Raw genomic sequence first — 26,302 nt, 5'->3', positions numbered from 1 at the left:
AAGAGAGATAGAGAGAGAGAGAGGAGAGAGAGAGAGAGAGAGAGACTTACGTGCAGAGAGAGAGAGAGAGAATAAACAAATAGTGGATGTCTATCTTATCATAGTATGTGTTTTTTAAAAGTGTCGTAAACTCGGAGCGTCGGAAGCGTCAGCGTCGTAACCTCGGAACAAGCGTCGTAACCCAGGGCGGATTTTTCAATGAATATTTAAGAAAAAGCGTCGTAACCTCGGAACGTCATAAGCCGGACCCGTCGTAACCCGGGGACCGCCTGTACTCTTGTTTCTGAAGACAATGACCTGAAAATTGTAAAGGAAATGAAAGCCAAAGATGACTATATCAGCAAATGCACACCACAACTACAAAAGGCCATCTATGATATAGGTACTACAAGTTTTATACGTTGTATAGCCCTTGCAGTGTGTACAACTGTTACATGCCCTATCAGTGCTATATATAGATGTCAAGAATTTGGTCATAGTGCAATAAATTGTAGAAATAACCAAGTTTGCCCTAAATGCAGTGATAATCACACATCAAATGAATGTACTATACTACCACCACCTTAAAGTATAAAAATTGTGAAAAGAAAGGCCATAGTGAGAATGAACATAAAACATATGATGGGAATAAGTGCTTAGTATATAAAGAACAAGTATTAAGGGCAAAAAAATAAGGATCATAGCTTTGATGAATAATCTTCTTTGCAATTTAATAAACATTCAGTCAGCAGGAAATAAAACCAAAATTATTAGAAATCTTATAAATGATCACAATCTAGATATATGTATGCTAATGGAGACTTGACTCAGTAATAATGTAAGTGATTATTCTAAAATAAAAAAATGATGCCAGGGGACAACTTTTACCATGTACCAAGAGAAAACAAAAGAAGGTGGTGGAGTTGGTTCAAATTGCATAAATGCTTCATTTGCATATCTGGTTACAATCTTTATTTCAGGTCTAATGAAACTTAAGCAGTTTCTTAGATATGTTGGTTCCCCATATTTTAGTGCTTTACAGACTGTAAGAGTTCCACGTTAGCTGAGTGCATTTTGCGCTCGGCTACCAACCCAGTGGTCCGAAGTTTGATTCTCGGCTCGGCCAACATGGAACCAGAGGAATTTATTTCTGGTGATAGAAATTCATTTCTTGATACAAAGTGGTTCAGATCCCACAATAAGCTGTAGGTCCCATTGCTAGGTAACCAATTGGTTCCTAGTCACGTAAAAATATCTAATCCTTCGGGCCAGCCCTAGGAGAGCTGTTTATCAGCTCAGTGGTCTGGTAAAACTAAGATATATTTAACTTTTTACAGACTGTGAGAAGTATTTTGTATTCTGTTCTTGCTTTTACTGACTTACAATTATTGTAAGTCAGGTGAGAGAGCACTTGAACATTGTGCACCAGGTCTACAACAAAATACTACCTGAAGTGAAGATCATACAAGAAAGCAAAATTAAAAAAGAACTAAAGAAACTCCTATTCTTCAAGAGCTACGATACTGATGAAAAACACTAAAAGACAATTTTAAGATATAAAAATCAACTTATTTAGAAAACTTGTGAGGGCCCGCCAGAGAGGGAATCATCCCTGTGGAGGGCTGTACATAAAAGTAAACAAATGAACAAATGAATTAATTAAAGGCAAGAGACTTTTGATGTGTGTAAAGTTTTTTTGTCAGCTCCTGTGATAAGCCCACTGGTTTGGCTACTGATAATTTTTTAATCCCCTCCTCCTGGCATCTTATACATATTGTTGTCAAAAAGAAATGAAGGTGCCCATATTCTTCATGACCACCCATGTATATTTGCAAAACATAGTCTTTCATGATGCCTCTCAGTACTGATCACTTGAGATCCTAATCTTCTTCTTCTTCCCAGCTTTTCCCATTTTTTATATGGGGTCGCCGTTTCGGATGAGCCGTTTCCATCTATTTCTATCTTGCGCTTCTGCCTCATCAATTCCCTCTCATGTAAATCTCCTCTCACACAGTCCTTCCATCTCTTTCTTGGTCTCCCTCTCTTTCTCTTCCTTGCACCTCCACTCATAGTATGTCTCCCAGCGTGGTCCTCATCTCTCCTCAACAGTTGTCCATACCATCTCAGCCTCCCCTCCCCTCCTGCACTTTCTTTGATACTTCCACCACCTTAGTTGACCCCCTTATGTAGTCATTTCTGATCCTATCCACTCTTGTTACCCCAGAGACATCCACCTAAGCATTCTCATTTCTGCCACATCCATCTTCTTCTGCTCTGCTTTTCTCATGCTTGCTGTTTCCGTACCATACAGCATTGCTGTTCTTACCACCGTCTTGTGAAATTTTCCTTTTAACCTAAGCGGCACTCTTTTGTCACAAAGAACTCCCGAGGCCGCCTCTCCAGTTGTTCCAGCCTGCCTGTACCCGATGTTTTACTTCTTCTTCCATACTTCCTCCAGCGTTAACAAAAGATCCCAAATACTTAAACTTATCAACTCTCCTTATTTGCTCTCCACCAAGCTGAATACTTTCTCTATCATCCCCCTCAGTGGTGGTACACATATATTCTGTCTTGGATCTACTTATTCTCATTCCTCGTCCTCCAGTACTTGTCTCCATCTTTCCAATTTACACTTCCAGGTCTTCCCTGCTCTCTGCACACAGAACAATATCATCCGCATACAATATGTTCCATGGTACTGTCTCCCTTACTTCCTCTATTATAACATCCATCACTATGTTAAAGATAAATGGCTCAGAGCCGACCCCTGGTGTAATCCTACTCTCAACCTCAAAACCTTCTGTCTCCCCAACACTGCCTCCTCACTCTGGTAAATACATTCCGGTACATCTCTTGTATCAATCGCACATACTTCTCTGGCACCATCTTCTCCCTCAGGCTCCTCCATACCTCTTGTCTCGGGACTCTGTCATAAGCCTTTTCAAGGTCAATGACTACCATATGTAGGTCCCTTTGTCTTTCCCCGAATTTCTCCATTATTTGCCTCAGACAAAATATACCATCTGTTGTTCCCCTTCCTTCATAAATCCCATCTGCTCTTACCTATTTGTACTTCTTCTTCTCAGTCTAGCATCTATCATCCTTTCCAGTATCTTCAAAGTGTGGGACATCAATTTAATGCCCCTATAATTACCACACTCTTGGACATCGCCTTTCCCTTTAAAAATTGGGATCAATATACTCCCACGCCACTCATTTGGTATCTTTTCCTGTTCAAGGATCTTTATCATAAGATCGTACAGTATATCCACTCCTTCATCTCCTAATGCTTTCCATGCCTCCACCGGGATCATGTCTGGTCCGGTGCCTTCCCATTCTTCATCTTCTTCAGTGCATTTAGTACCTCTTGCCTAGAAAACCTCATTACCATGCCAATGTTCACTTGCCCATCCTCTCTTATTAGTCTATTATTTTCTTCATTTAACAACTGTTCGAAATATTCTTTCCATCTCTTCACAATGTCTTCCTCCTTTCTAAGCACTACACCCTCTTGATTCTTTATTTGTTTGATGTGTGTTATATCTTTGGTGCTCTTATTTCTAGCCTTTGATAGCTTCATCATCTTCTTTAATCCTTCCTTTGTCCCCAGCTCATATACACATCATCATACGGACTTTGCTTTAGCTTGGGCTACCACCTTTTTCACCACCTTGTTTTTCTCTCTGTACCTATTTCTGTCTTCCACTGACTGTGACTCTTCCCATCTTTTCTTTGCCTCCTTCTTATCTTTTACTACTTTCTCAATGTCTTCATCCACCACCAACTATCCTTTTCTTCCATATGATACCAGATGTCTCTCCTAGCATGCTCCTTTCCATGCCTTCTTATTACTGCTGCATTTCGTGCCCACCATTCTTGAACATCTTCAATCCCTATATCAATATCCTCCAAACCCTCCTCTTAAACTCTCTCTTCTTATCCCCTTCCTTCTGTAATTCGTACCATTTAATTTTCCTTATCCCTTTAGCTTTGGTTTTTCTTTCCCTTTTCAACTTCAAGTCCATACATAGCAGCCTGTGTTGGGGGGCTACATGGTCGCCTGGAATAACTTTGCAGTTCTTGACCTCCACCAGATTTATCCTTTTATACAAGAAATAGTCTATCTGGGAGAATCTTCCCCCACTCCTATATGTTATTAGGTGTTTCCTTTCTTCTCAAAAAACAAAAAATGTGTTTACTATTGCCATGTCGAATGACACAGCAAAGTCCACTACACTCTCTCCTTCTGGGTTTCTCTCCCCAATTCCATGGCCCCATGCACACCCCGCCCAATCGCCTCATTTTCACTTCCGACATGGCCATTCAAATCTGCCCCAACTATCACCCTCTCATGCTCTTCCAGTTCTTGCATTATTCCATCCATGTCTCTCCAGAAATTTCCCTTCTCTTCTTCTGTGCAACCAACTTGTGGTGCAATATGCGCTTATAATATTCAGAATCTCTCCTCCTCATAAAACATCTTCAATCTGATGATACGGTCATTCTTTCTATGCACTTCTATACCGAGTTCTTTAGTTCACTAGACAGTACTATGCCAACTCCATTTCTACCTTGTTTATTTGCTCCACTATAATATAGCTTGATCCATCCCATACTCCCATTTCTCTTAGCATCCTTTCCTCCCTCATCCGCGTTTCTTGCACACACACAACATCTACTTTCTTTTCTCTCATCAAGTCAGCCAATTCTCTACCTCTCCCAGTCATGGACCCCCAACATTTAGCTGACATACTCTGAACCCAATGTGAGCGTCGCTTCTTTAGCTGCACCCGCTCCTGATGCAGTAGCCCTCGCCTTACCACAGAGTTAGGGCGATGTCTCTGTGCGTCGTTTACGGAGTACGCCCTAGCATTACCTCTTTCCATATTTCGGCTCATTCCATTTTTGGTTTGGCACAGATTTTTACAGCCGGATGCCCTTCCTGACACCAACCCTCCCTATATCCGGGCTGGGACGGCACCCATAAGGACTTGGTTGCCCCCCAGGTGGCTAGGTTCTTGAGATCCTAATATTAAAGGGAAATCAGTTTTGAAGGTACTGTCAGAAGTGCAACCCATTGTGTGGAGGGGATATTGGTGCAGAGATAGATAGTCATCCCTTTTGAAAGTGGTCATGCATTTGGCTCTTCCAGTTAAGCAGTGAAATGTTGGAAGGCTTGCAGATATCAAAAAGAAATAGTGCAGAGTTCTGTATATTACCCATTATTTATTACCAGCTATGAATTCTCAGACAAAACATGTGTTCTCTATTCTCAGCTGTTTTACCTAAAGATTTAGAACCATATAGTGTACAGTGTTTTAAAGTGATATATTGTGGAGACTTTGTGGAAGGAAAATTGTAAACTACTCTACATAATTAACCCTTAAACGCGGAATGGACGTATTAAATGTCGAGTCAAAATCTCCCCCGATTTCCGAATGGACGTACCATACGTCGGCTCAAAAAAGTTTTTTTAAAAATTCGCTGAAAAATACTTATAGGCCTACCAGCCGAAATCTTTTGAATCACGCGCCTTGGGAGATGCTGGGAGTTCACGAATCAAGGCGTTGTTTTGTTTACAATCGTTACGCAGGCGCGCAAGCGCGAATTTCTTTCTTATCGCACTAAAAAGTATCAGTGACACATCTCAAAAATTATTTCGTCACTTTGACATAATTTTTGCACCATTTTAAATTATCCGTTACATGAAGTATTATATATGAAAATGTGCGCAATTTCATTTAAAATACAACCAAAAAATAGTCATGATTGTAACTTTTATCAGTTTTGAAATATTTCCATATAAATAACGATAAGTGCCAAAATTTCAACCTTCGGTCAACTTTGACTCTACCGAAATGGTCGAAAAAAAACGCAATTGTAAGCTTAAAACGCTTATATTGTAGTAATATTCAACTATTTATCTTAATTTTGCAACAAATTGGAAGTCTCTAGCACAATATTTTTGATTTTATGGTGAATTTATGAAAAAACTTTTTCCTTATGTCCGCGCATTAACTCTTCCGAAAAAAATCATACATGCGATTGTGGTAATGTTTGCACCATTTTAAAATTAGCCGTTACATAAAGTTTTATATATGGAAATGTGCGCAATTTCATGCACAATACAACTAAAAACAACCCATGGTTGTAGCTTTTATCAATTTTGAAATATTTTCATATAAAAAATGATAAGTGACAAATTTTCAACCTTCGGTCAATTTTGACTACCGAAATGGTCGAAAAACGCAATTTTAAGCTAAAACTCTCATATTTTAGTAATATTCAATCATATAACTTCATTTTGTAACAAATTGGAAGTCTCTAGCACAATATTTCGATTTATGGTGAATTTATGAAAAAAATCAAATTTTCCTTACGTCCGCGCGGTAACTCTTCCGAAAAAATCATACGTGCGATTGTGGTAATGTTTGCACCATTTTAAATTAGCCGTTACATAAAGTTTTATATATGAAAATGTGCGCAATTTTATGTAGAATACAACGAAAAATAATTGAAGTTTGTAGCTTTTCTCATTTTTGAAATATTTGCATATAAATCACGATAAATAGAAAAAAAACCACGTTCGGTCAACTTTGACTCTACCGAAATGGTCAAAAAACGCAATCGTAAGCTAAAACTCTTATATGTTAGTAATATTCAATCATTTACCTTCATTTTGCAACAAATTGGAAGTCTCTAGCACAATATTTCGATTTATGGTGAATTTATGAAAAAAACTTTCCTTCCCTCCGCGCGCGGATTCTCCGCCTTAAATCTCCGAATTGCATACATCGAATTCTCGGATATTAGGCATATTAGGCATTTCATAGAGTTTTATATATGAAAATGTGCTCAATTTCATGTAAAATAAAAGGAAAAATATTTGAAGGTTGTAGCTTTTCTCATTTTCGAAATATTTGCATATAAATCACGATAAATAGAAAAAAAACCACGTTCGGTCAACTTTGACTCTACCGAAATTGTCGAAAAACGCAATTGTAAGCTAAAACTCTTACAGTATCGTAATATTCAATCATTTGTATTCATTTTGAAACAAATTGGAAGTCTCTAGAACAATATTGAGATTTACGGTGAATTTTTGAAAAAAATATTTGTTTACGTCCGCACGTTATGAATTTGTATATAATTTTGTAATAATATTTTTCCGGTGTTGCTTTTATTTTTTTACAATGTATTATATATCAAAATGATTGCAATTTAGTGTACAATACAATGAAAAAAAAAGAAACTCGTTAGCTTTTACCGTTTTTTGCACAGCGTGATTTTAATACAATTATGTATGAATTTTTTTTTTCGCTACCATATATCGCATTATTTACATATGATATTGATACTATTTTTCCTTTCTGATGATTGCATACTAAACTTCAGGCAATGACAAAAAAAGGAGCCAAAAATGAACTCTTAATCTTTAAAACTAAGCGCACTGTGATTTTTTGAAAAAATTATTTTTTCCGCTTCCGCGCTCACTCAAAACCGGCTCTGGAATTCGGGGGAGTTTTTGATTTTTACCGCTTCGGCGTTTAAGGGTTAAGAGGGAATATAATAGATTATTGACTCTCTGTCTTTCTGCATAATTGAATTTGGTGATTCTCTTTCCAATCTGCACATACTTCCCTGTTTTTTTTTTTATTAGAATCTATTATAAATAATAACAATAATAATAAAAATAAAGAGAAAAGTAGTAATTGTTTATCTTGTCTTCCATTTTCTCTTTCTCTGTATGACTTTTAATGTTTTTCATTTCTATTTAGACTTTCATTTTGCTTTGCAAAATGTACAAGGTAAAGAACTGGTGTGTAGGTTTAGCCATCTTAGGTAAGGAGCCTTTGTATTCAGTTTCATGCTTTGACTGTCAAAGGGTTATTTTTTCTCCTTGGATGCACCTAAAGATTAAAGATTTTATAAGGATTATAATTCACACCTATCCAATTTCATTTAGAATACTACAGTTTTATGAAAAATCCCTCCTTATTGTTTACATTATCAGTTGTCTTTTGTATGTGCTCACTGTATTACTCCTATAATGTTTCAAATTTATCAGGTTGTGTATATTGCACCGTTAAAAGCCCTGGTAAGAGAGAGAGTTGAAGACTGGAAAGTAAGATTAGAAGAGAAATTAGGAAAGAATGTTGTTGAATTAACTGGTGATGTGTCTCCAGATGTTCGGGCAATCCAGGTACGTACATTTTTATTATAAATGACCATATATTTAATGGTGCTATGCTATGAAAAATAGTTAGTTTATTGTTTTTAATAAATTCTTATACATATTTTATTACTGAGGGCTAGTTAAAGTTAAAAAAGATTTTGTTGTGAATTAAATTTTCATTAAAAGGAATGAGAAGGCTTTGCAAAATATTTGGTCATAGTTAATTTTATCACATTATAGATATGAAAAGTAAAGCATTAATTGTAATTTGAAATTTAAGGTATATCCAAAGCATAGCACAAATGCTTCATCCATCCAGAAAATTTTGCTCAAGAAAAATGTGACCATACCATGTACATAACTTTACTTTTCCCGTGTTTAATATCAGGAAACAAAAGATAGCCAAGTGCTGAGTCATTCTTAGTTTGTATTATTATTATATTATGCAAAGATGAACCCTATTCAAATGGAACAAGCCCACAGGGGCCTTTGACTTGAAATTCAAGCTTCCAAAGAATATGGTGCTCATTACAAAGTAAGAAAAGGTAAAGGGAAGTACAAAAAGAAAAGTTCTCACTTATTAACCCTTAACCCTGAGGAGTTAGTATAATAAATTGATATGCAGCACTCCATGCCAGGAAAACTTTACGAAAAACACATCAATGGAAAGAGGAAGATATGCAAAAGCACATGATGAAAGAAAAAAATTCTAAAAAATTTTCCCTACCTTCCATGAGAAGTTGAATATGACTATTTTCAACTCCTTGTGGGGCCTCTTTTTACTAGACAGTCATAAATTTTGCCAATATGTTTTCCTTAAAAATAATTTCATTTTATTTAGTTAAATTATAATTATAGCTCACACAATATCAAAACAGATAGGAAATAAAATCAGTAATAAATTCTCAACATATTTGTTGAAAAATATTTATGTAAATTTACCAAGAACAAAGATTCAGTAACTTTTTTTATTTGTACATGTTTTTTCTAATATTTCTTTGGACTTCTCTTTGCAAAATTACATTTACAATTGATATACTATCGCAAAAGACAAGAACAAAAACCAACAGCAACCTCATGGTATATTTATGAGCAAATTTACAAAAAGACGTCACGCGAGACAAAAAGCGCAGTATATTCTCCCTCTAAAGTTAGAAGTAGAACTGTCTTGAAACTGCCAGACTTGTCATATTAACCATTGTGAAAGTTGCCATTAGTGAAATTATGGGCTATAGAAGATTTGGCACCTCTTTCCCACCCTATTCCATCCAAATCGATGGCACGTAATATTGTATATCTAAAGGATCAGTCTGTCCACCACCCCAGAATTGTTATTACTACCCCCGAGGAGCAATCCATTCTTTAAGGATTAATAGACGGATACCCTCCTATGAATAACAATAACAGGTTTTGAGTGGTGGACAGATTACCTCCTGGCGAGTATCAGTATTACACACCATCAATTTGGGGAAATTGGGCAGGAAAGAGGTTCCATTACTTCAATAGCCCATAAATTTACTATAATGGCTACTTTTTAGACTGGGTTAGCTCATCAATTGGAGGCATCTCATGAGTCAGTAGTGTACTTGACTTCAAGGGGCCATGTATTATGTCTCCCACATCACATCTTTTTATATATTTGCTCATAAATGCACCCAGGGGTTGCTGTTGGTTTTAGTTCTTATCTATTATGATAGTATGTCAGTTCTGCAAAAAAAGAGCAAGGAAATATTAGAAAAAACATGTATAATTGAAAAAAGTTACAGCATCTTTGATATTGGTAAATTTATGTAAATATTTCATATAAAATGTACTCAGAATTTCTTACTGATTTTAGTTCTTATCTGTTATGGTATTGTATGGAGCTGTAATTATAATTTTACAAACTAAAATAAAATTGATTATTAGAAACAACATGTAAAACTTGGTAAAATTTATGGTTGTCTTGTAAAAGACACCCCACAAGGGGTTGTAAATAGTCATTTGCATCTTCTTGTGGAAGGTAGTGAGAATTAAAAAAAAAAAAAAATTCTTACACCATGTACATTTATGTCTTCCTCTTTCCATTGATGTATTTTCCTTCTTAAATTGGCAGACCTCAAAGTTTGCCTGGTCTGGGGTGCCGCATATTGATTTTTTAACCCGGGCTCTTAAAGGTTAAAGAGAGAAAATAAATCTTGGACAAAAGAATCCTTAAGTTGCTGTCTCTAGTGGGTAGATAGAGCATATAATAAATACAGTAGTCTTTTATCTACAGGTCCATTATCCAAGGATTCACTCAGTGATCTAAAGTAGCCCCCCCCAAAAAAAAAAAAAAAAAAAAAAAAAAAAAAAAAGAGAGAGAGAGAGAGAGAGAGAGTGAATGCTTTAGTATATGCTTCCAGTATGGAGGGAAAGATGGGAGTGAGCCTTACTGAGCCATACAACCCACACCCCCTCTCCCGCCAAAATGGCGGAGAAAGACAAGACGGCAATCACGACTGGTCCTGCAAGCAGGTGGGAAGATCGCAATCGTATGCCATTAAAATTCGTGTTGAAGAAGTATGGGAATGTACTCCTATGCTAGAAAGCCAAATCCTAGCATAAAAACCTTGTCTACAACACGAACGCCTGTGTCTCAAACATCCTGAAACACATAAATTCTGAAAGATGAAAACATTACTACGTTGCCAGAAAATGTGTAAGAAGATAAAATGTAAGATACTTAAAACATTAATATCAATACAAATGTTTTCAAATTATCTTCAATATAACAAAAGTAAAATACTAAAGAACAAAAAGTAGTTGGGCGCACTCTCCCTGAAGGGGCAATAACCCTTTGGGAGACAAACTAGCATACTCATAATACAAGCTATGATGAAGCAGAGGAAAAGGCACAATTACTGCAATTTGCATCTGTCCCAAGGAAGGTCAACTCGGGAAACAAGGAAGGCTGTTTAAAAATGTTGGCGTTCATGGAACTTCTGGGCTGAATAAAATGAAACAAAGCACAGGCTTTGATAACCCCCGCAGATATGGCCATTATATTGACGACATCTTGGTTCAAGTCAACACTGAGGATGAGGTATTTCAACAGTGCAGCAAGCTGAATTACACAGTTTAATACAGCATCGACGATCGGCTCCCCTTCCTCAATGTCCTTATAAGATGGAAGACTGCCTCCGTACTTTTGTTTACACAAAGAATACCAATCTTGAACTTTGCCTCAATGGTGACAGCGCGTGCCCCATCAGATTCAAAAGCACAACCGTCAGGGCCTTCATCAGGAAAGCCCTCTCCCACTGCTCGACCTGGCAGGACACTCATCAGGATCTCGACCGCGCCTCCCAAGTACTCGTGAATAACGGGCTTTCAAATAAATTGATAAATAGGGAAGTCTGCACAGCCCAGGAGAATGATACAGTAGTGAGAGCCCGCAGCCCCACCCCCAGGATAATATCAAGCTGTATTATAAAGCCTTCATAAGTTCCCATTACCGTGAAGAGGACTCCGTTAAAATGATTATTTCTGAAAATGTAACCGCGATCGACGACACCAAGAAAATTAACTTAATCTTATATACCAGAATTGGAGGATGCAGGACCTAATAATGAAAAATAATCCCTCCCCTCAGGTACGAGACCCCTGAAGCAGGCATATGTGGTATACCAATACACATGCCCAGTCTGTGGTTGAAGCGGCACCTACTTAGGTAAGACCAACATGCACCTGTCTAAGAGAGACTCCTGCCATGCCCAAAAGGGGGTAATCAAGAACCATGCCCACACCAAACATCAAGAGGCTATCTCCCAGGATGTGATCATTCAGGACACAAAGATCATTGAGAAGGCTGCTGATGCCTGTCGGTTACACCTGCTGGAGATGCTTATCATCCAGCAAATAAAACCAGCACTAAATATGACGTAGGAAGAATTTTTCCTTCCCATGAGTATGAGAAGACCTGCCACCAACAGTGGCACCACCAATCACGACAACTCTATAGAAGACAACGCTCCTGAATGAGATACTCCTGTAGCCAACGAAAATCAAATTAGCTGTGATGTCTCGCAGCGTAATGCAACGGCCAGCAGCGTCACTACACAGCTCAGGAGGTCTAGAAGATTACAGGAACGCAACCATTGACATGGTGAAAGTGGCTTGAGTTCTGGCTCAAGCGACCAATAAAAAAGCAGACTTACCACCGCCAGCCAATAGTAGATCAGCATGGGGCAAACCCCCCTGCTGACGACCCCAAATATAAGGAGGACCCTGTATATGATAATGAGCTCCATAGGCACTCTACTAGCCTGTTTAAGTAGTACAGAAAAAGCCGGTATTCGAAAAATAGAAAATAATCTCCACAAGCGTAATGCTGCTGAGGTAGCCATTACTTTCAATACAGTATGCTTGAGAGAGGGTCTGCTGCTTAAATATGTGATTTAGACATAAATTGAGTTAATTATATTTGCTGCATAAAATGTACTATAGTAGCAAAAATCATCTGTTCATTATATTTGTTGCATAAAATGTACTTTAGAAACAAAAATAATCTGCTCTCTGTACCTTACCTAGCTGTTTGTGCTCAAAACACTAGGCAGGCTGCTGCTGTAAACTATTATTTTCTACTAGTATCAGGTTTAATACCACTGAGTAAGCTAGGAATTTTATCTTGTCTGCAACTAAAGTGTAGAATAGTGTACATAGTACAGTTGTGGAATCTTCAAGCAAGGAGCAAATTCATTCCTGCTGTCTGCTGACATCTCAAGAATTCATGTGAAATTATTTTATTTTTTATTCCTTCATATTTATTTATCTATCACATTTTTCTATAACCTCTCTCTCTCTCTCTCTCTCTCTCTCTCTCTCTCTCTCTCTCTCTCTCTCTCTCTCTCTCTCTCTCTCTCTCTCTCAGCAGGTTTATTTCCTTTTGAAGCCCTCTTGGGTTTATAGTATGTTGACTGTAGATAAGGGTTGACAGGTTAAGGTTTAAGGAAAGAAAGACAAATTAACATGTATCGTACTGTCTCTGATAGACTAACCTGAAGTCTTTTTACCAATTTTACTTCAATAGTTTCCATGTGAATTTTATTGAGCTAAATTGGTAGTAACCATTCAGTATGGTTGGGATTTCATTTGGTGGGCACATGGCTTCAAAACCTCTAATGTTATTCATAGTGACCTTTGATGTTATGCATTCATGGTACTTGATGTTATGCATTCATAGTGACTAGCAACATCAACATCTGGTGAACGCTTTTGAGTGAGGTATTCAATAATTAGGAATTGTGACATACATCTAGATTGTCAAATTTAGTTTCCATTTGTAAAATTAGGTTATGTGAGATGAAATGTTAATTAGATTTGTTATCTGGCCTTGATATTGGTTACAGTAATTAACACTCAATTTGTGAAGATGAACTTTTTGAGTGTATTGACAAGAGAATCTGTTATTTTTAGCATAGGAGTTTGCATTTTGTAAGATATTCAATACTTTTAATCTTGGGATTTTCACATTGTTTAAAATTTTCTTTATAATTTTAGGCTTCAGATGTGATAATTACTACTCCTGAAAAGTGGGATGGCATCTCTCGTTCATGGCAGACACGAAATTATGTAAAGGAAGTTTCTTTGATCATAATAGATGAGATCCATCTTCTAGGTAAGTTTGATTATATTGCAGTTTTAAGTGTTTTAAATGACCATATTTCCTGGTGTTGGATTTTCCAACCTTGAAGACACACCCCACTTACAAAATTTTGGAAAAAATGTAAAGGTAAAGATAAGATCACAAGACTGTCAACTACATACGATACAATAACATTTTACTTGTGGCTTAGTGAGATGTAGAGCCTGTTGACTACTTACAGACTGCAGTTCTATTTCACAGTGCTTAGGCAGGCTAAATTTACACCCAAAGTTCACACACCTTCCAGGTTTCACCCACGATATGATTACACCTATGCTAGATTATTCCAGTTCTGTTATTCAGTGTTGTTCCTTACTGTCAATTTACCTCCACAGGAGTATTTATAATATTAGCAAACATAATGACATATATTTTCGTGTATAAGATGGCCTCTAGATAAGATGAGATAAAAAATATTGACAATTTATGACAATTGTATCCAAAAAAAAAAAGAGCAAAGATTTCAAGAAGTTAAGAGGGCATTGTGGCTATTACAATTTCATAATATAAGGTGTCTGCTAAATGACAAAACCACCTATGTTTAGTCTAGCTTTTGGTAACCGTATATACAGGCGGTCCCCGGGTTACGACGGTTCCGGCTTGCGACGTTCCGAGGTTACGACGCTTTTTCTTAAATATTCAATGGAAAAATCCGTCCTGGGTTACGACGCTTGTTCCGAGGTTACGACGCTGACGCTTCCGACACTCCGAGTTAACGACGCCTTTAAAAAACGCATACTATGATGAAAATCCTTTATAGTTTAGCACAGTATATTAATAAAAATAAGTTTCTGGTTAGTTTACAACAAAAATTTTGAGGTTATGATGATTTTCGACACTTTTTATGTCATATTTTTCAATGTTTTTTTAGTGACGCCTCATATGCGGAACTAGTTTCCGAGCGAATGAATACATACTAGCTTGCGGTGCGCAAAGTTTACATATAACAGTCCAAAAGCGCAAATAATGAAAAAATCATTGCTTGTTTCCAGTAATAATAACAAAACGAAGTTTCTGGTTAGATGATAACGCAAATTCCAAGTACCCAAAGAGAGACATTATCCAGTAATTTGATCAGAGAGAGAGAGGAGAGAAGAGAAGAGAGAAGGAGAGAATTGAGAGAAGATGAGGCGAGAGAGAGAGAGAGAACGAGAGAGAGGAGGCGTCTTCCGACGCTCCGAGTTAAGGACAGAGAGTGTTCGTTTTCGTTAAACGGCCTCTGACTCATGCCAGTAAATGTTTTGTTGATACTAATAATATAAGCCTATTTAAAGATATGTTTACTTTAATTAGTCTATATGATACGTAAATAGTAATCAACTGTTCTTGTAGCCCTCAAGATTTGGCAAAATCGAAGTATCCAAAGAGAGAGATTATCCAGTACGTAATTTGATCAGAGAGAGAGAGAGAGAGAGAGAGAGAGAGAGAGAGAGAGAGAGAGAGAGAGAGAGACGCCTTGGCAACAATGGTCTCGGGGATTGACGTAACGTTTATTTTCTGAACAGATAGGACAGAGAAGTGTTCGTTTCATTAAACGGCCTCTGACTCATGGCAGGAAATGTTTTGTTGATACTAATATATAAGCCTATTTAAAGATACGTTTACTTTAATTAGTCTATATGATAAGTAAATAGTAATCAGCTGTTCTTGTTGCCCTCAAGATTTGGCAAAATCACTCCAGGTTGTACATAAAACTTCAAGAATGTAGTGTCACCAGAGGATTACAATAGTTTTTACCTTCAAGAACCAGCATTCTTTTATGAAAATAACTCCAGGTTGTACATAAAACTACAGGAAACAACATGTAGTGTAACCAAAGGATTACAAGCAAGGTTTTTATAACTTTTTATTAGTTTAAGACATATTTCCAAGCGTCGTTCCGGCTTACGACGCGTCTCAAGAACGGAACCCCCGTCGTAACCCGGGGACTGCCTATACTTGGTATCATTACTTGTGTATCATGCAACTTTTGAAGACCTAATTTTGAAGCTAATTTTTAGGGGGTTCCATCATACGCAAAATATAAAATTAGTGTATGTAATATTCACATATAAATAGTGTTGTAGTATAAAATCAAATAAAATGAATATTCATCTTTTTCCATGGACCCTTTAAAAAGTTAGGCTTTACTTCACTGTATCCAATGATATTGTATGTACACTATTCTCGTAGTATTACTATTGTATTATAAAATACAAGCATAGCGATCATGCGCCATTTGCATTGATTAGGTTTTTGTGAATGTGGGAATTTTTATTTAGGTATCAATTTCTGTTTAAGGATAACCACGGGGAAAAGTTTCATCTCATCTAACATACATGTTAAACTACCAGGAGGATACTTACTCGGTTGTTTGGAAGATATTTTTAGTTTACTTACAGTAAAACGACTAAAAAACATGTCATATAATGACAAATTACCTTGTCTCATATAAGTTAAGTATCTAGATATTTTAGGCTAACTAGAAGCAAGGCAATACACTCCGAATTGAGTTAAATACGGCAAAATAAAATTTAAATGTGGTGCATCAGCTGATTTCCAAACCAAAACATTGATCGTTTTGTTAGTATTTTATGATATACAATAATACAGTGGAACCTTGTCATACGAAAGTCCCTACTTACGAAAAATCCAAGTTATGAAAGCAAAGACGAAGATTTTTTTGCTTCTGTATACAAAAATAATTCAGTTTACGAAAAGGTGTACTGTAAAGTCCCAAGATTTGCCCGGAATGCCGAGAACAATTTTAAAACATGCACTGCCAACTCAGTAGTCTTGCCACCATCCTCCCACTCTCCCATTGGTTCCTGATGCTAGTCACCGCCGTAAGGTCCTGCTATCCTATTGTTCAGCATCTGTCCCATCATCCCTCTGTGTAAAGTGTCCTTCAACCATTTCGTCGCATCAGCGTTATAGTATGCACACGTAATTCGTTCGTTCATGTATACATATTTCGTTTGTTAATAAAAATTCAGTGTTAGTGATTTCGCTTTCTACTTGTATACTTTATCGTGTTGTGTGTGAACTTAACCCTTAAACGCCAAGCTGGTATTTCCGAAAGTGTCTCCCGTATGCCAGCGGGGTTCGGGAGTGAGCGCCGAAGCAGAAAAAGTTTTTTTTTTTCTTAAATCACAGCACACTTAGTTTTCAAGATTATGAGTTCATTTTTGGCTCCTTTTTTGTCATTGCCTGAAGCTTAGTATGCAACCATCAGAAATGAAAAAAATATCATTATCATATATAAATTTTGAAATATATGACAGCGCGAAAAAAAATTTCATATATAATTGTATACAAATCGCACTGTGAGCAAAACGGTTAAAGCAAATGAGTTAATTTTTATTTGGTGTATTGCAAACTAAATTGCGATGATTTTGATATATAACAAATTGTAAAACGATCAAAGCAACACAGAGAAAATATTATGACAATATGATGCATGAATTCGTAACGCGCGGACATAAAAAAAAATTTGTTTTAAAAAATTCATCATAATTCAAAATATTGTGCTAAAGACTTCCCATTTGTTGCAAAATGAAGATAAGTGATTGAAAAATTACTAGACTGTAAGTGTTGTAGCTTACAATTGCAGTTTTCGATCATTTCAGTCGAGTTAAAGTTGACCGAAGGTCGAATTTTTTCTATTTATCGTGCTTTATATGAACATCTTTCAAAACTGATAAAAATTACAACCAAGAGTTATTTTTTGTTGTATTCTACATGAAATTGCTCACATTTTCATATATAAAACTTTATGTAATGGTTAATATAAAACGGTGCAAACATTACGGCAATCTGACGAAAGAATTTCTGATTTTTTCGGCAGAGTTACCGCGCGGAAGTAAGGAAAAAGTTTTTTTTCAAAAATTTACCATAAATCGAAATATTGTGCTAGAGACTTCAAAATTGTTGCAAAATGAAGGTAAATGATTGAATATTACTAGAATGTAAGAGTTTTAGCTTACAATTACGTTTTTTTACCATTTCGGTCGAGTCAAAGTTGACTGAAGGTTGAAATATAGGCACTTATTGTTATTTATATGAAAATATTTCAAAACTGATAAAAGCTTCAACCATGGGTTGTTTTTTGTTGTATTCTACATGAAATTACACACATTTTCATATATATAACTTTATGTAACAGCTAATATAAAACAGTGCAAACATACTGACAAAAGAATTTCCGAGATTTTCGGCAGTTACAGTGCGGACGTAAGGAAGAAGTTTTTTTCAAAAATTCACCATAAATCAAAATATTGTGCTAGAAACTTCCAATTTGTTGCAAATAAAGGTAAATGATTGAATATTACTAGAATGTAAGAGTTTTAGCTTACAATTGCATTTTTCGATCATTTCGGTTTAGTCAAAGTTGACAGAAGGTTTAAATATAGTCACATCGTTATTTATATGAAAATATTTCAAAACTGATAAAAGCTACAACCATGGGTGGTTTATTGTTGTATTCTACATGAAATTGTGCTCCTTTTCATATATAAAACGTTATGTAACAGCTAATATAAAATGGTGCAAACATTGCGACAATCGGACAAAAGAATTTCTGATTTTCTGGGCTCAGTTCGTGTCGCTGCGCGAAATAATCCTTTAGTTCATTATTTCTTAGGTAAATGAGCTAACAAATACCAGAGAATAAACAAAATAAAGAAGAGGTATGTATAACTGACTCACTCACCCAAAATAAAAGAAGGGTGTCGGTATGGTAACTAGGGCGAGTGAGACCACTACCACGAACTTCTTGCCATTTAGAAATTTCCCACAACAAACTCCCTCAAAGAGAGAGCCGACCCACAGAGCGGGGCGGTAACTACTACTACTTCAACCCACGCCAAGCCGACTGCCGCGCCTCTGGTGGCCATCCTTTATGTTAGTAGTCCAAGAGACCCACGTGTTTCTTTTTGCTCTTGATTTTGTGCTGTGTTTGCGGGATTTATCGCTACTATGGAACGTTCAGCTATTGCAGCGGCTAAGTTAAGTATTCCGCAAGGTTTCAATTTAGTTTCGTTCCTTCCATGAGCCTGTATTTGCCGTTTTTTAGGTATAAATACAGGTTCCCGGTCTGGAGCATGGCGGCAGTCTGCTCATGGCGGTTTGGTTCTCGGTCTCCCATACCTGGAACCTTTCCCTTATTTTTAACATGCGTCTCTAGTCCTTTTTATTATTATTTTATAGGGGATTTAGCCTACCTTGGTTTTAGGTCATGCATGCATGTCTCTCTACCTTACGTAGGCATTCAGTTTTTTCTTGTTCAGACCCTAGCCATCGCTCTTCGTATTGGCCCAGGCTAGCTTTGAGTGGTAGACTTTCTTTCGGGTTAGTCGTACACTCCTGGATATTTTTCTCTTACTGTAATTTTATTTTCCCCTACTTTTGTTTTTTGTATATTGTGTTTTGGTTAGCCTAGGGCATCTGGTCTGTTAGCTTAGCCTAGGTATCAGTGGGTCCCATGGTCCTCTTTTACAGTTTGTTGCATCCTTATTGTCAGTTTTGCTGCATCACATTTGTTGCATCTTTCTGATCAGTTTGGTTGCATTATCCTAGGCTACCGATTTTGTCGGTTGTATTGTGTTATCGTACCTTGGTCACCTTGTGATCGCGGTACAGCCAGACACCCGTCCCAGCCGCCTTTCCCCCCTCCCTGCTCTCCCCACAGAGTAGGGGGGTGGGAGGTTTGTCCTTGCTCGCTCCATCCGGGCCTGACTCCCTCTCTCCCTACGCGGAGGGAGTAGGGGAGTCTGGACAGACGCTTGGCTGGGAGTGACCTTGCTCTCCCTGGTTTCGGTGGTGCTTCGCTGTGACAGAGTTGGGGGGTTGGCCTCCCCCCGCCTTTGTTGCTCCGGCGCTCTGCTGTATGCTCGGGAACTGTTTTCGCCCCTCCTCGCTTCCTCCCCCGTGACGACGGATCTCTGTTCGCTTTCCTGGAGCCCCATCGATTACGGGGGGGAGGTGCGGTAGCCCCGCCTACCGGCGGAGTATATGTGTTTTAAGTTGGTCACTTTTTGCTTTCCACCGTTCCTTCTCTCCGGTGAGTGCCCTAGGCATTTCGCCGACGGAGTCGGACAGCGCCGCGATTCGGAGTCGTTCTCCAGATTTAGTTTAACTGTTTATGCTTAAGTTAATTATAAGTTATTTATAAGTTACCTTAACCCACGAGTGGCGGCGCGTATGCTGCTAAAATGCGACGCCTATTTCACTAATTTTTTTTTTTTTCTCTTCGGAAATTTCCTTATCAGATTATTTTCATAAGAATAGTAATGTTTTATATACCATTGGAATCGCCAGAAAATGGCGATTATACGGCAATAAAAAATATTTTTTTTTTTTTTGCAAAGAGAACATATATATATTGTGAAATGTAAAGGAAATTTTTTTTTATCCTTTTTCATTTTCAACTTTCTGTCGACCAAAGACTTATACAGGTCATGCTTTTTCATCATTTCATAAATGAACAAGAGCTAAATTTATCTTAGATGTTGGAGAAAAAAATTCAGGCGTATATAACTAGTAGCTCAACAGGTATTAGACATTTAACGAAACCATCTCACACCGAGTTTCAAAAGAGAATCGTCCTCTTGCAATTAGTTGTTACAGCACTATCAACATTTCTATTACTAAGTGCCCTAATGAAAGTATATAGAACTTTTACTAACCTTATTTACATATATACACTATGTACATGTTTTCATCCTCTACTCATCCTTTCTGAAAAAACTAATTTCGTGCCGGAACTAATGTCTTCCGGCGGGTAGGCTCGTGTCCAGACGGATGCATGATCATAATCACCGATATCAGTATCACTATCACTTTCAACATCATATTCCTCACTTACGCTATCACTTTCAGAACCCTGCTTATGTCAAAATCATTGTCACTAAGTGACCAATCACTATCACTTCTTTCATTCGCCATTATTATGTAATTATATCAATAAATCACATAAAAAAGTAAATTTCACGGCCGCCGTCATGCAAAGAAAAAAACCGCGGAAACTGACCAAAAGTTGCGCAAGCGTATTATCATCTCATTTAAAAAATTGAGGCATTGTGGCAATACTGTTTCTTATCTGTGTTCTGATTGGTTTACTTACCCTTATGACATCATAAAACCCCGCCTCCAACACCACCTGTTCTTGCCCGCGTGATTTGAAATTAAAGCATCGCTGAAATCGACGATCGCATTTTAGTAGCACATAAAGCGTCGATTTTAGCGACGCGCCGCCGTTCGTGGGTTAAGCTGGGTTCCTCCCCTGACCTTGGTGTGTTTCATTCTCCGACCTACACCGGAGTCTTCATTTTATGCCTTTTAAGGTGATAGGGGAGGGGTTATGCCCGAAAATTTATCATTCTCCGGCATGCAACGGAGTACTAGAGTAGCCCTGTGAGTGTTATTTCGATACTCATGTATCCTTCCACTTACAGACTACCAACTGTGAGCACCCGGGGTGCAACGCTGTGCTCCAGGACCCCTGCGGACATGAGGTCTGCAGGTCTCATGCTCCGTGTTCTACTACTCACGGAAGTTTGCAGGTCTGGTTCCACGAGACGTGTACGATCTGCTATGATCTCGTAAGTCAGTTTTTGGACGGGATAAGTATTTTCCATCAGCATAGTCATAAGATATGAATTCTGGAAAATATATTTTAAGCTTAAGTTTTCTCTAATATTATGGAATATATGCTGGTATTGTCTAGACTTAAGCTTATTTTATTCTAAGGTTGAATCTCAACTTTAGCCTAAAATCTAATAGACACCCTCTCTTCCAGGCTGCCGCTTGGGTCGGCGGCTTCGGGAAGAACGCCGCCAAGGGACAGCCCTACATCCTAGAGAAGAGGATGGCTGTCCTGCTGTTTCCCGGCGGCAAGTCGACGGGGTACGTCGACCCAGCGGAGACAGCCTCGACGATGATGGCGATCCAACGGCAGGTCGCCCAGTGTATGAAGAAACCAGGCCAGGATATTTCAGCGGAGGTTGCCACTTTGGATTTGAATGTAGAGCCTATGGTAGGCGTAGATGATTTGTTGGTCGAGGTAGGTACGTTGGACGCTCAAGGGGTTTCCTTGGGCGCCACTGGATCTTCTTCTCCTGCTACTTCTGCTGCTTCCTTCCAGGGCTTTACGGGAGCGGAGCTCTCGTATGGTACGCCCGGCGCTTCTGTGGTCCCCAAAGTCAAGGGTCACAGAACGCAGAAATCTTTTGACTAAGACGTCGTCGTCGTCTAAAAACACTTCTTCGGCGTCTTCCTCTCGTAAGTCTTCGGCTTCTAATCCCGGAGCAGAGAAGGGTAAGACATCTGCTTCGAGCTCTAGAGCCTCGCAGGGTAAGTCCTCCAAGGAGAGATCCCGTACTCCGGTGGAGTCAGTGGTCCCTCCTTGGAGACTTAGTAGGGTCCCTGAGGACGAGTATGGAACAGATGTTCTTGCAGTTGTCAGACAGGATTGCCACACAGGAAAATCTTAGGTCTGGCTTCAACCAGGCCCCTCAAGCCTCTCCGGCACCTGGCGCAGGCCTACTCCAGCTTCCTCCTCATGATTCTCTCCCTCCATTCTCCATGAACAATCCCTGGAGAGTAGCTTCCTGCGCTCCTTTCCAGGACGGGTTCATTTCCATCCCGGAGTGTGGCACTCGAAGAATCGAAGACTTCGAGTTTTACCCGGAGAATCTTCAACCTCCGTTCATTGGCTACGCCAGGCTGACGGAGGCTGCTATGAATAGGGAGGATAAGGTTCCTAGGTAGACAGTGCTGTACTCCAGGGACCAGGCGCAGGCTCCGGTGTTTGGATGAAATGGACTGTTCCAACACTAGAATCCAGGCATTCAAGAGTCCCTTCACCATCTTTACGATGGAGGAAGAGACTCCTCTTCCTTTCCTGACCAAGATCGCCAGCGTTACCATCCCGGCTGGCTTAAAGGGAGAGCCCTTGCCACAGTTGAGGGAGGCAGACCCCACATCACCCTTACTTCCTTCGCTTGGGGATTTGTGGGAAGACCTACCAAACACCTTTTCGGTAGGCAAGCTTAAGCTGGACTGTGCGATGGACCAGTTCGGCGAGAAGCTTCCGAGACTCCCTGATAGCCTCATTCAGTCCGAATTTGAGGCTAGAACTAGGCTGGCCAGGTCTCTTAATACCATGGCAATGACTGAAGTAGCGGCCCTATCTTATGCTTCGGAGCCGCTATTCAAACTATTGACCAAATCACAGAATTGTACAGTCCAATCGGACTTGTACGAGTTTGTGGTTGCTAGGGTCAACTGCTGGAAGCATGTCCTTCAGGAAGCAACTACTCGGCATGAGCCGAATAAGTTGCTCTCCTCCAACATTTGGGGGGCAGACCTCTTCCCAGAAGCCATGGTAAAAGAGGTTCAAAACGAGGCCACAAGGCTTAATCAGAGCCTCAAAGACCGTTGGGGCCTCTCTGCCAAAAGACGTCAAGACCCTTCGTCAACAGGCAAGAAACTAAAGAAGGCCAAAAGGTTTCAGCTTTACCAAAAGAAGCCTCAGCACTTCAGTCAGGCTGTGTCTGCGGTGCCAGTTGTTCAGCCAGGACAGCCTTCCACTTTGAAAACTCAGGCTCAGCCTATCTACCTGATTTCCCCACAATCTCAACCTTCCACGTCCTATGCTGTCTCCCCGGCATTTAACCAGGTGTTCGAAGGCCAGGCCTTTCAACACTTTGACCGGTTCGCCAGGGGAAGTAGAGCTAGAGGAGCCTTTTGCCAGAGAGGATCAGGAAGGTTGCTCAACAGGGGAAAGCACTTCCGTGGAGGTCGCGGAGGTCACTCGGCTCAACAGCAGTGAGATCTCCAAGGTAGGAGGGAGACTGTTTCTCTTCCGGCATCGGTGGGGATTCAGCAAGTGGGCACAAAGCATTGTGTCGAAAGGCCTGGGTTGGAGTTGGATCGGAGGTCCCCCTCCACCCAGACCATTCCTTCAACTTCCATCGAAGGAATTGATAGAGTATGCGGAGGAACTCCTTCAGAAAGGAGCAATAGCGAGAGTCAAGCGGGTAAAGTTTCAAGGTCGCTTATTCAGCGTGCCAAAGAAAGGCTCATTAAAAAGAAGGGTAATCTTAGACTTGTCCCAGTTAAACTTAGCCATTCGTTGCGACAAGTTCAAAATGCAGACTATCTCGCAGGTGCGGACCTTACTTCCCCGTGGGGCCGTCACCACCTCTATCGATCTTACAGACGCATACTATCATATCCGTATTGCAGGACACTTTCGCCCTTACCTAGGCTTCAAGCTGGGAGACCAAGCGTTCTCGTTCAAAGTAGTTCCCTTCGGTCTGAACGTAGCCCCCAGGGTATTCACGAAGTTAGCGGAAGTAGTGGTTCAACAACTAAGGTCTCAAGGGATAATGGTAGTAGTGTACCTCGATGACTGGTTGATTTGGGCACCAACAGTCGAGGAATGCCGCAAAGCCACAAAGAAAGTCATTCAGTTTCTGGAATATCTGGGGTTCCAGATAAACAGGACAAAGTCAAGACTCACTCCGGAGTCCCGTTTTCAATGGCTGGGCATTCAATGGAATTTATCCTCTCACACCCTGTCAATTCCAGTAGCCAAAAGGAAGGAAATAGCGAAGTCAGTGAAGCAATTTCTAAGGTAAAAATATGCTTCAAGGAGAAACCAGGAAAGAATCCTAGGTTCCCTTCAGTTTGCCTCAGTAACAAACATCTTGATGAAAGCCAAACTGAAAGACTTAACCAGGATCTGGCGCTCAAGAACAAATGTCAGATCCAGAGACAAGTTGTCAGCAATACCGCAAATTCTCCGAAATCGTCTGCGTCCTTGGACAAAGATGAAGAATCTGTCCATGTCAGTGCCTCTTCAATTTCCTCCTCCGGGAATCACTATCCACACAGACGCTTCATTAAGCGGCTGGGGAGGATATTCTCAGTTCAAGAAAGTTCAAGGAACTTGGTCACCCCAATTCTGCCAGCTCCACATAAATGTTTTGGAAGCAATGGCAGTTTTCCTAACTCTGAAGAGGCTCCTTCCACCAAAGAACTCTCATGTAAAGTTAGTTCTGGACAGTGCAGTAGTAGTTCACTGCATAAACAGGGGAGGCTCCAAGTCAAGACACCTGAATCATGTCATGGTAGCCATCTTTTCCCTGGCGGACAAGTTCAGTTGGCACCTCTCCTTCACCCATCTGGCCGGAGTGAGGAATGTTATAGCAGACGCTCTATCCCAGTCAGTCCCACTGGAGTCGGAATGGTCGCTGGACAACAGTTCGTTCCAATGGATACGCCGGAGGGTACCAGGTCTACAAGTAGATCTGTTTGCCTCTCAAGCGAACCACAAACTTCCTTGTTATGTGGCTCCCAACCTGGACCCTCTGGCCTATGCCACAGACGCTCTATCCATAGACTGGAACAACTGGGAAAAGATTTACATCTTTCCTCCGGGGAATCTTCTCCTTAAAGTTCTGAGCAAACTCAGGACTTTCAATGGTCAGGTAGCTCTAGTAGCACCGGACTGGCCGAAGAGCAATTGGTACCCCCTGCTGCTAGAATTGGGTCTTTGTCCCCTTGGGATTCCCAATCCCAGACTCTCCCAGTCGGTACAAATGAAGACTGTGTTCGCTTCCTCAGGAATTCTCAAAGCCCTAACTTTATGGACTTCATGAAGTTTGCAGCCAAGAGGGATGCAAATATAGATCCACAAAATATCCTCTTCTTAGAATCAGATAAAAGGGATTCAACTTTGAGGCAGTATGATGCTGCAGTTAAAAAGTTGGCATCTTTCCTGAGAGAATCGGACGTTAAAATCATGACAGTCAACTCAGCTATATCCTTTTTCAGATCCTTATTTGAAAAAGGGTTCGCAGCTAGCACTATTACGACAAACAAATCAGCCTTGAAGAAAATCTTTCAGTTGGGTTTTAATATAGACTTAACAGACTCCTACTTTTCGTCTATTCCCAAGGCTTGTGCTAGACTTAGACCTTCCGTAAGGCCTACTTCAGTTGTGGAATGGTTTCTGAAGGATGTTCTAAAACTGGCTTCAGATACAGATAATACGACATGTTCATTCATAATGCTCTTAAGAAAAACATTATTTTTATTAAGCTTAGCTTCGGGAGCTAGAATTTCAGAACTGTCGGCGCTATCCAGAGATTCGGGTCATATAGAATTTCTCCCCTTAGGAGAAGTTCTGCTTTCTCCGGATCGCAGCTTTTTAGCAAAAAATTAGGACCCTTTGTTGAGGTGGGAACCATGGAAAGTCATTCCCCTTCCCCAAGACCTTTCTCTTTGTTAGGTGATGACCTTACGAGCCTTTCTGTCTAGGACATCCTCCTCCTCTTCGGGTCCCCTCTTTAGGAGGGAAAAAGGTGGTACCTTATCAATTAAAGGTATAAGGCAACAGATCCTATAATTTATTAAACAAGCTAACCCTGAATCTTTCCCTAAGGCACACGATGTCAGGGCAGTGGCCACCTCAATTAATTATTTTCAGCATATGA

General features: G+C 39.5%; 1 protein-coding gene across 1 annotated transcript in view; it reads left to right on the top strand.

The window, feature by feature from the left end:
• Window positions 1-26,302, top strand: part of LOC135207289 (activating signal cointegrator 1 complex subunit 3-like) — a 669,776-nt gene that overhangs the window by 420,965 nt on the left and 222,509 nt on the right. The window contains 2 exon segments of the mRNA XM_064238959.1: window positions 8,048-8,182; window positions 13,676-13,793. Of these exon segments, the coding sequence (XP_064095029.1) occupies window positions 8,048-8,182; window positions 13,676-13,793 (253 nt within the window).

This window comes from Macrobrachium nipponense, chromosome 32, assembly GCF_015104395.2.
Source record: "Macrobrachium nipponense isolate FS-2020 chromosome 32, ASM1510439v2, whole genome shotgun sequence".
In the NCBI taxonomy this organism is placed as follows: domain Eukaryota; kingdom Metazoa; phylum Arthropoda; class Malacostraca; order Decapoda; family Palaemonidae; genus Macrobrachium; species Macrobrachium nipponense.
Note: the sequence above shows the minus strand (reverse complement) of the source record. Positions and strands in the feature narration are given on the sequence as shown.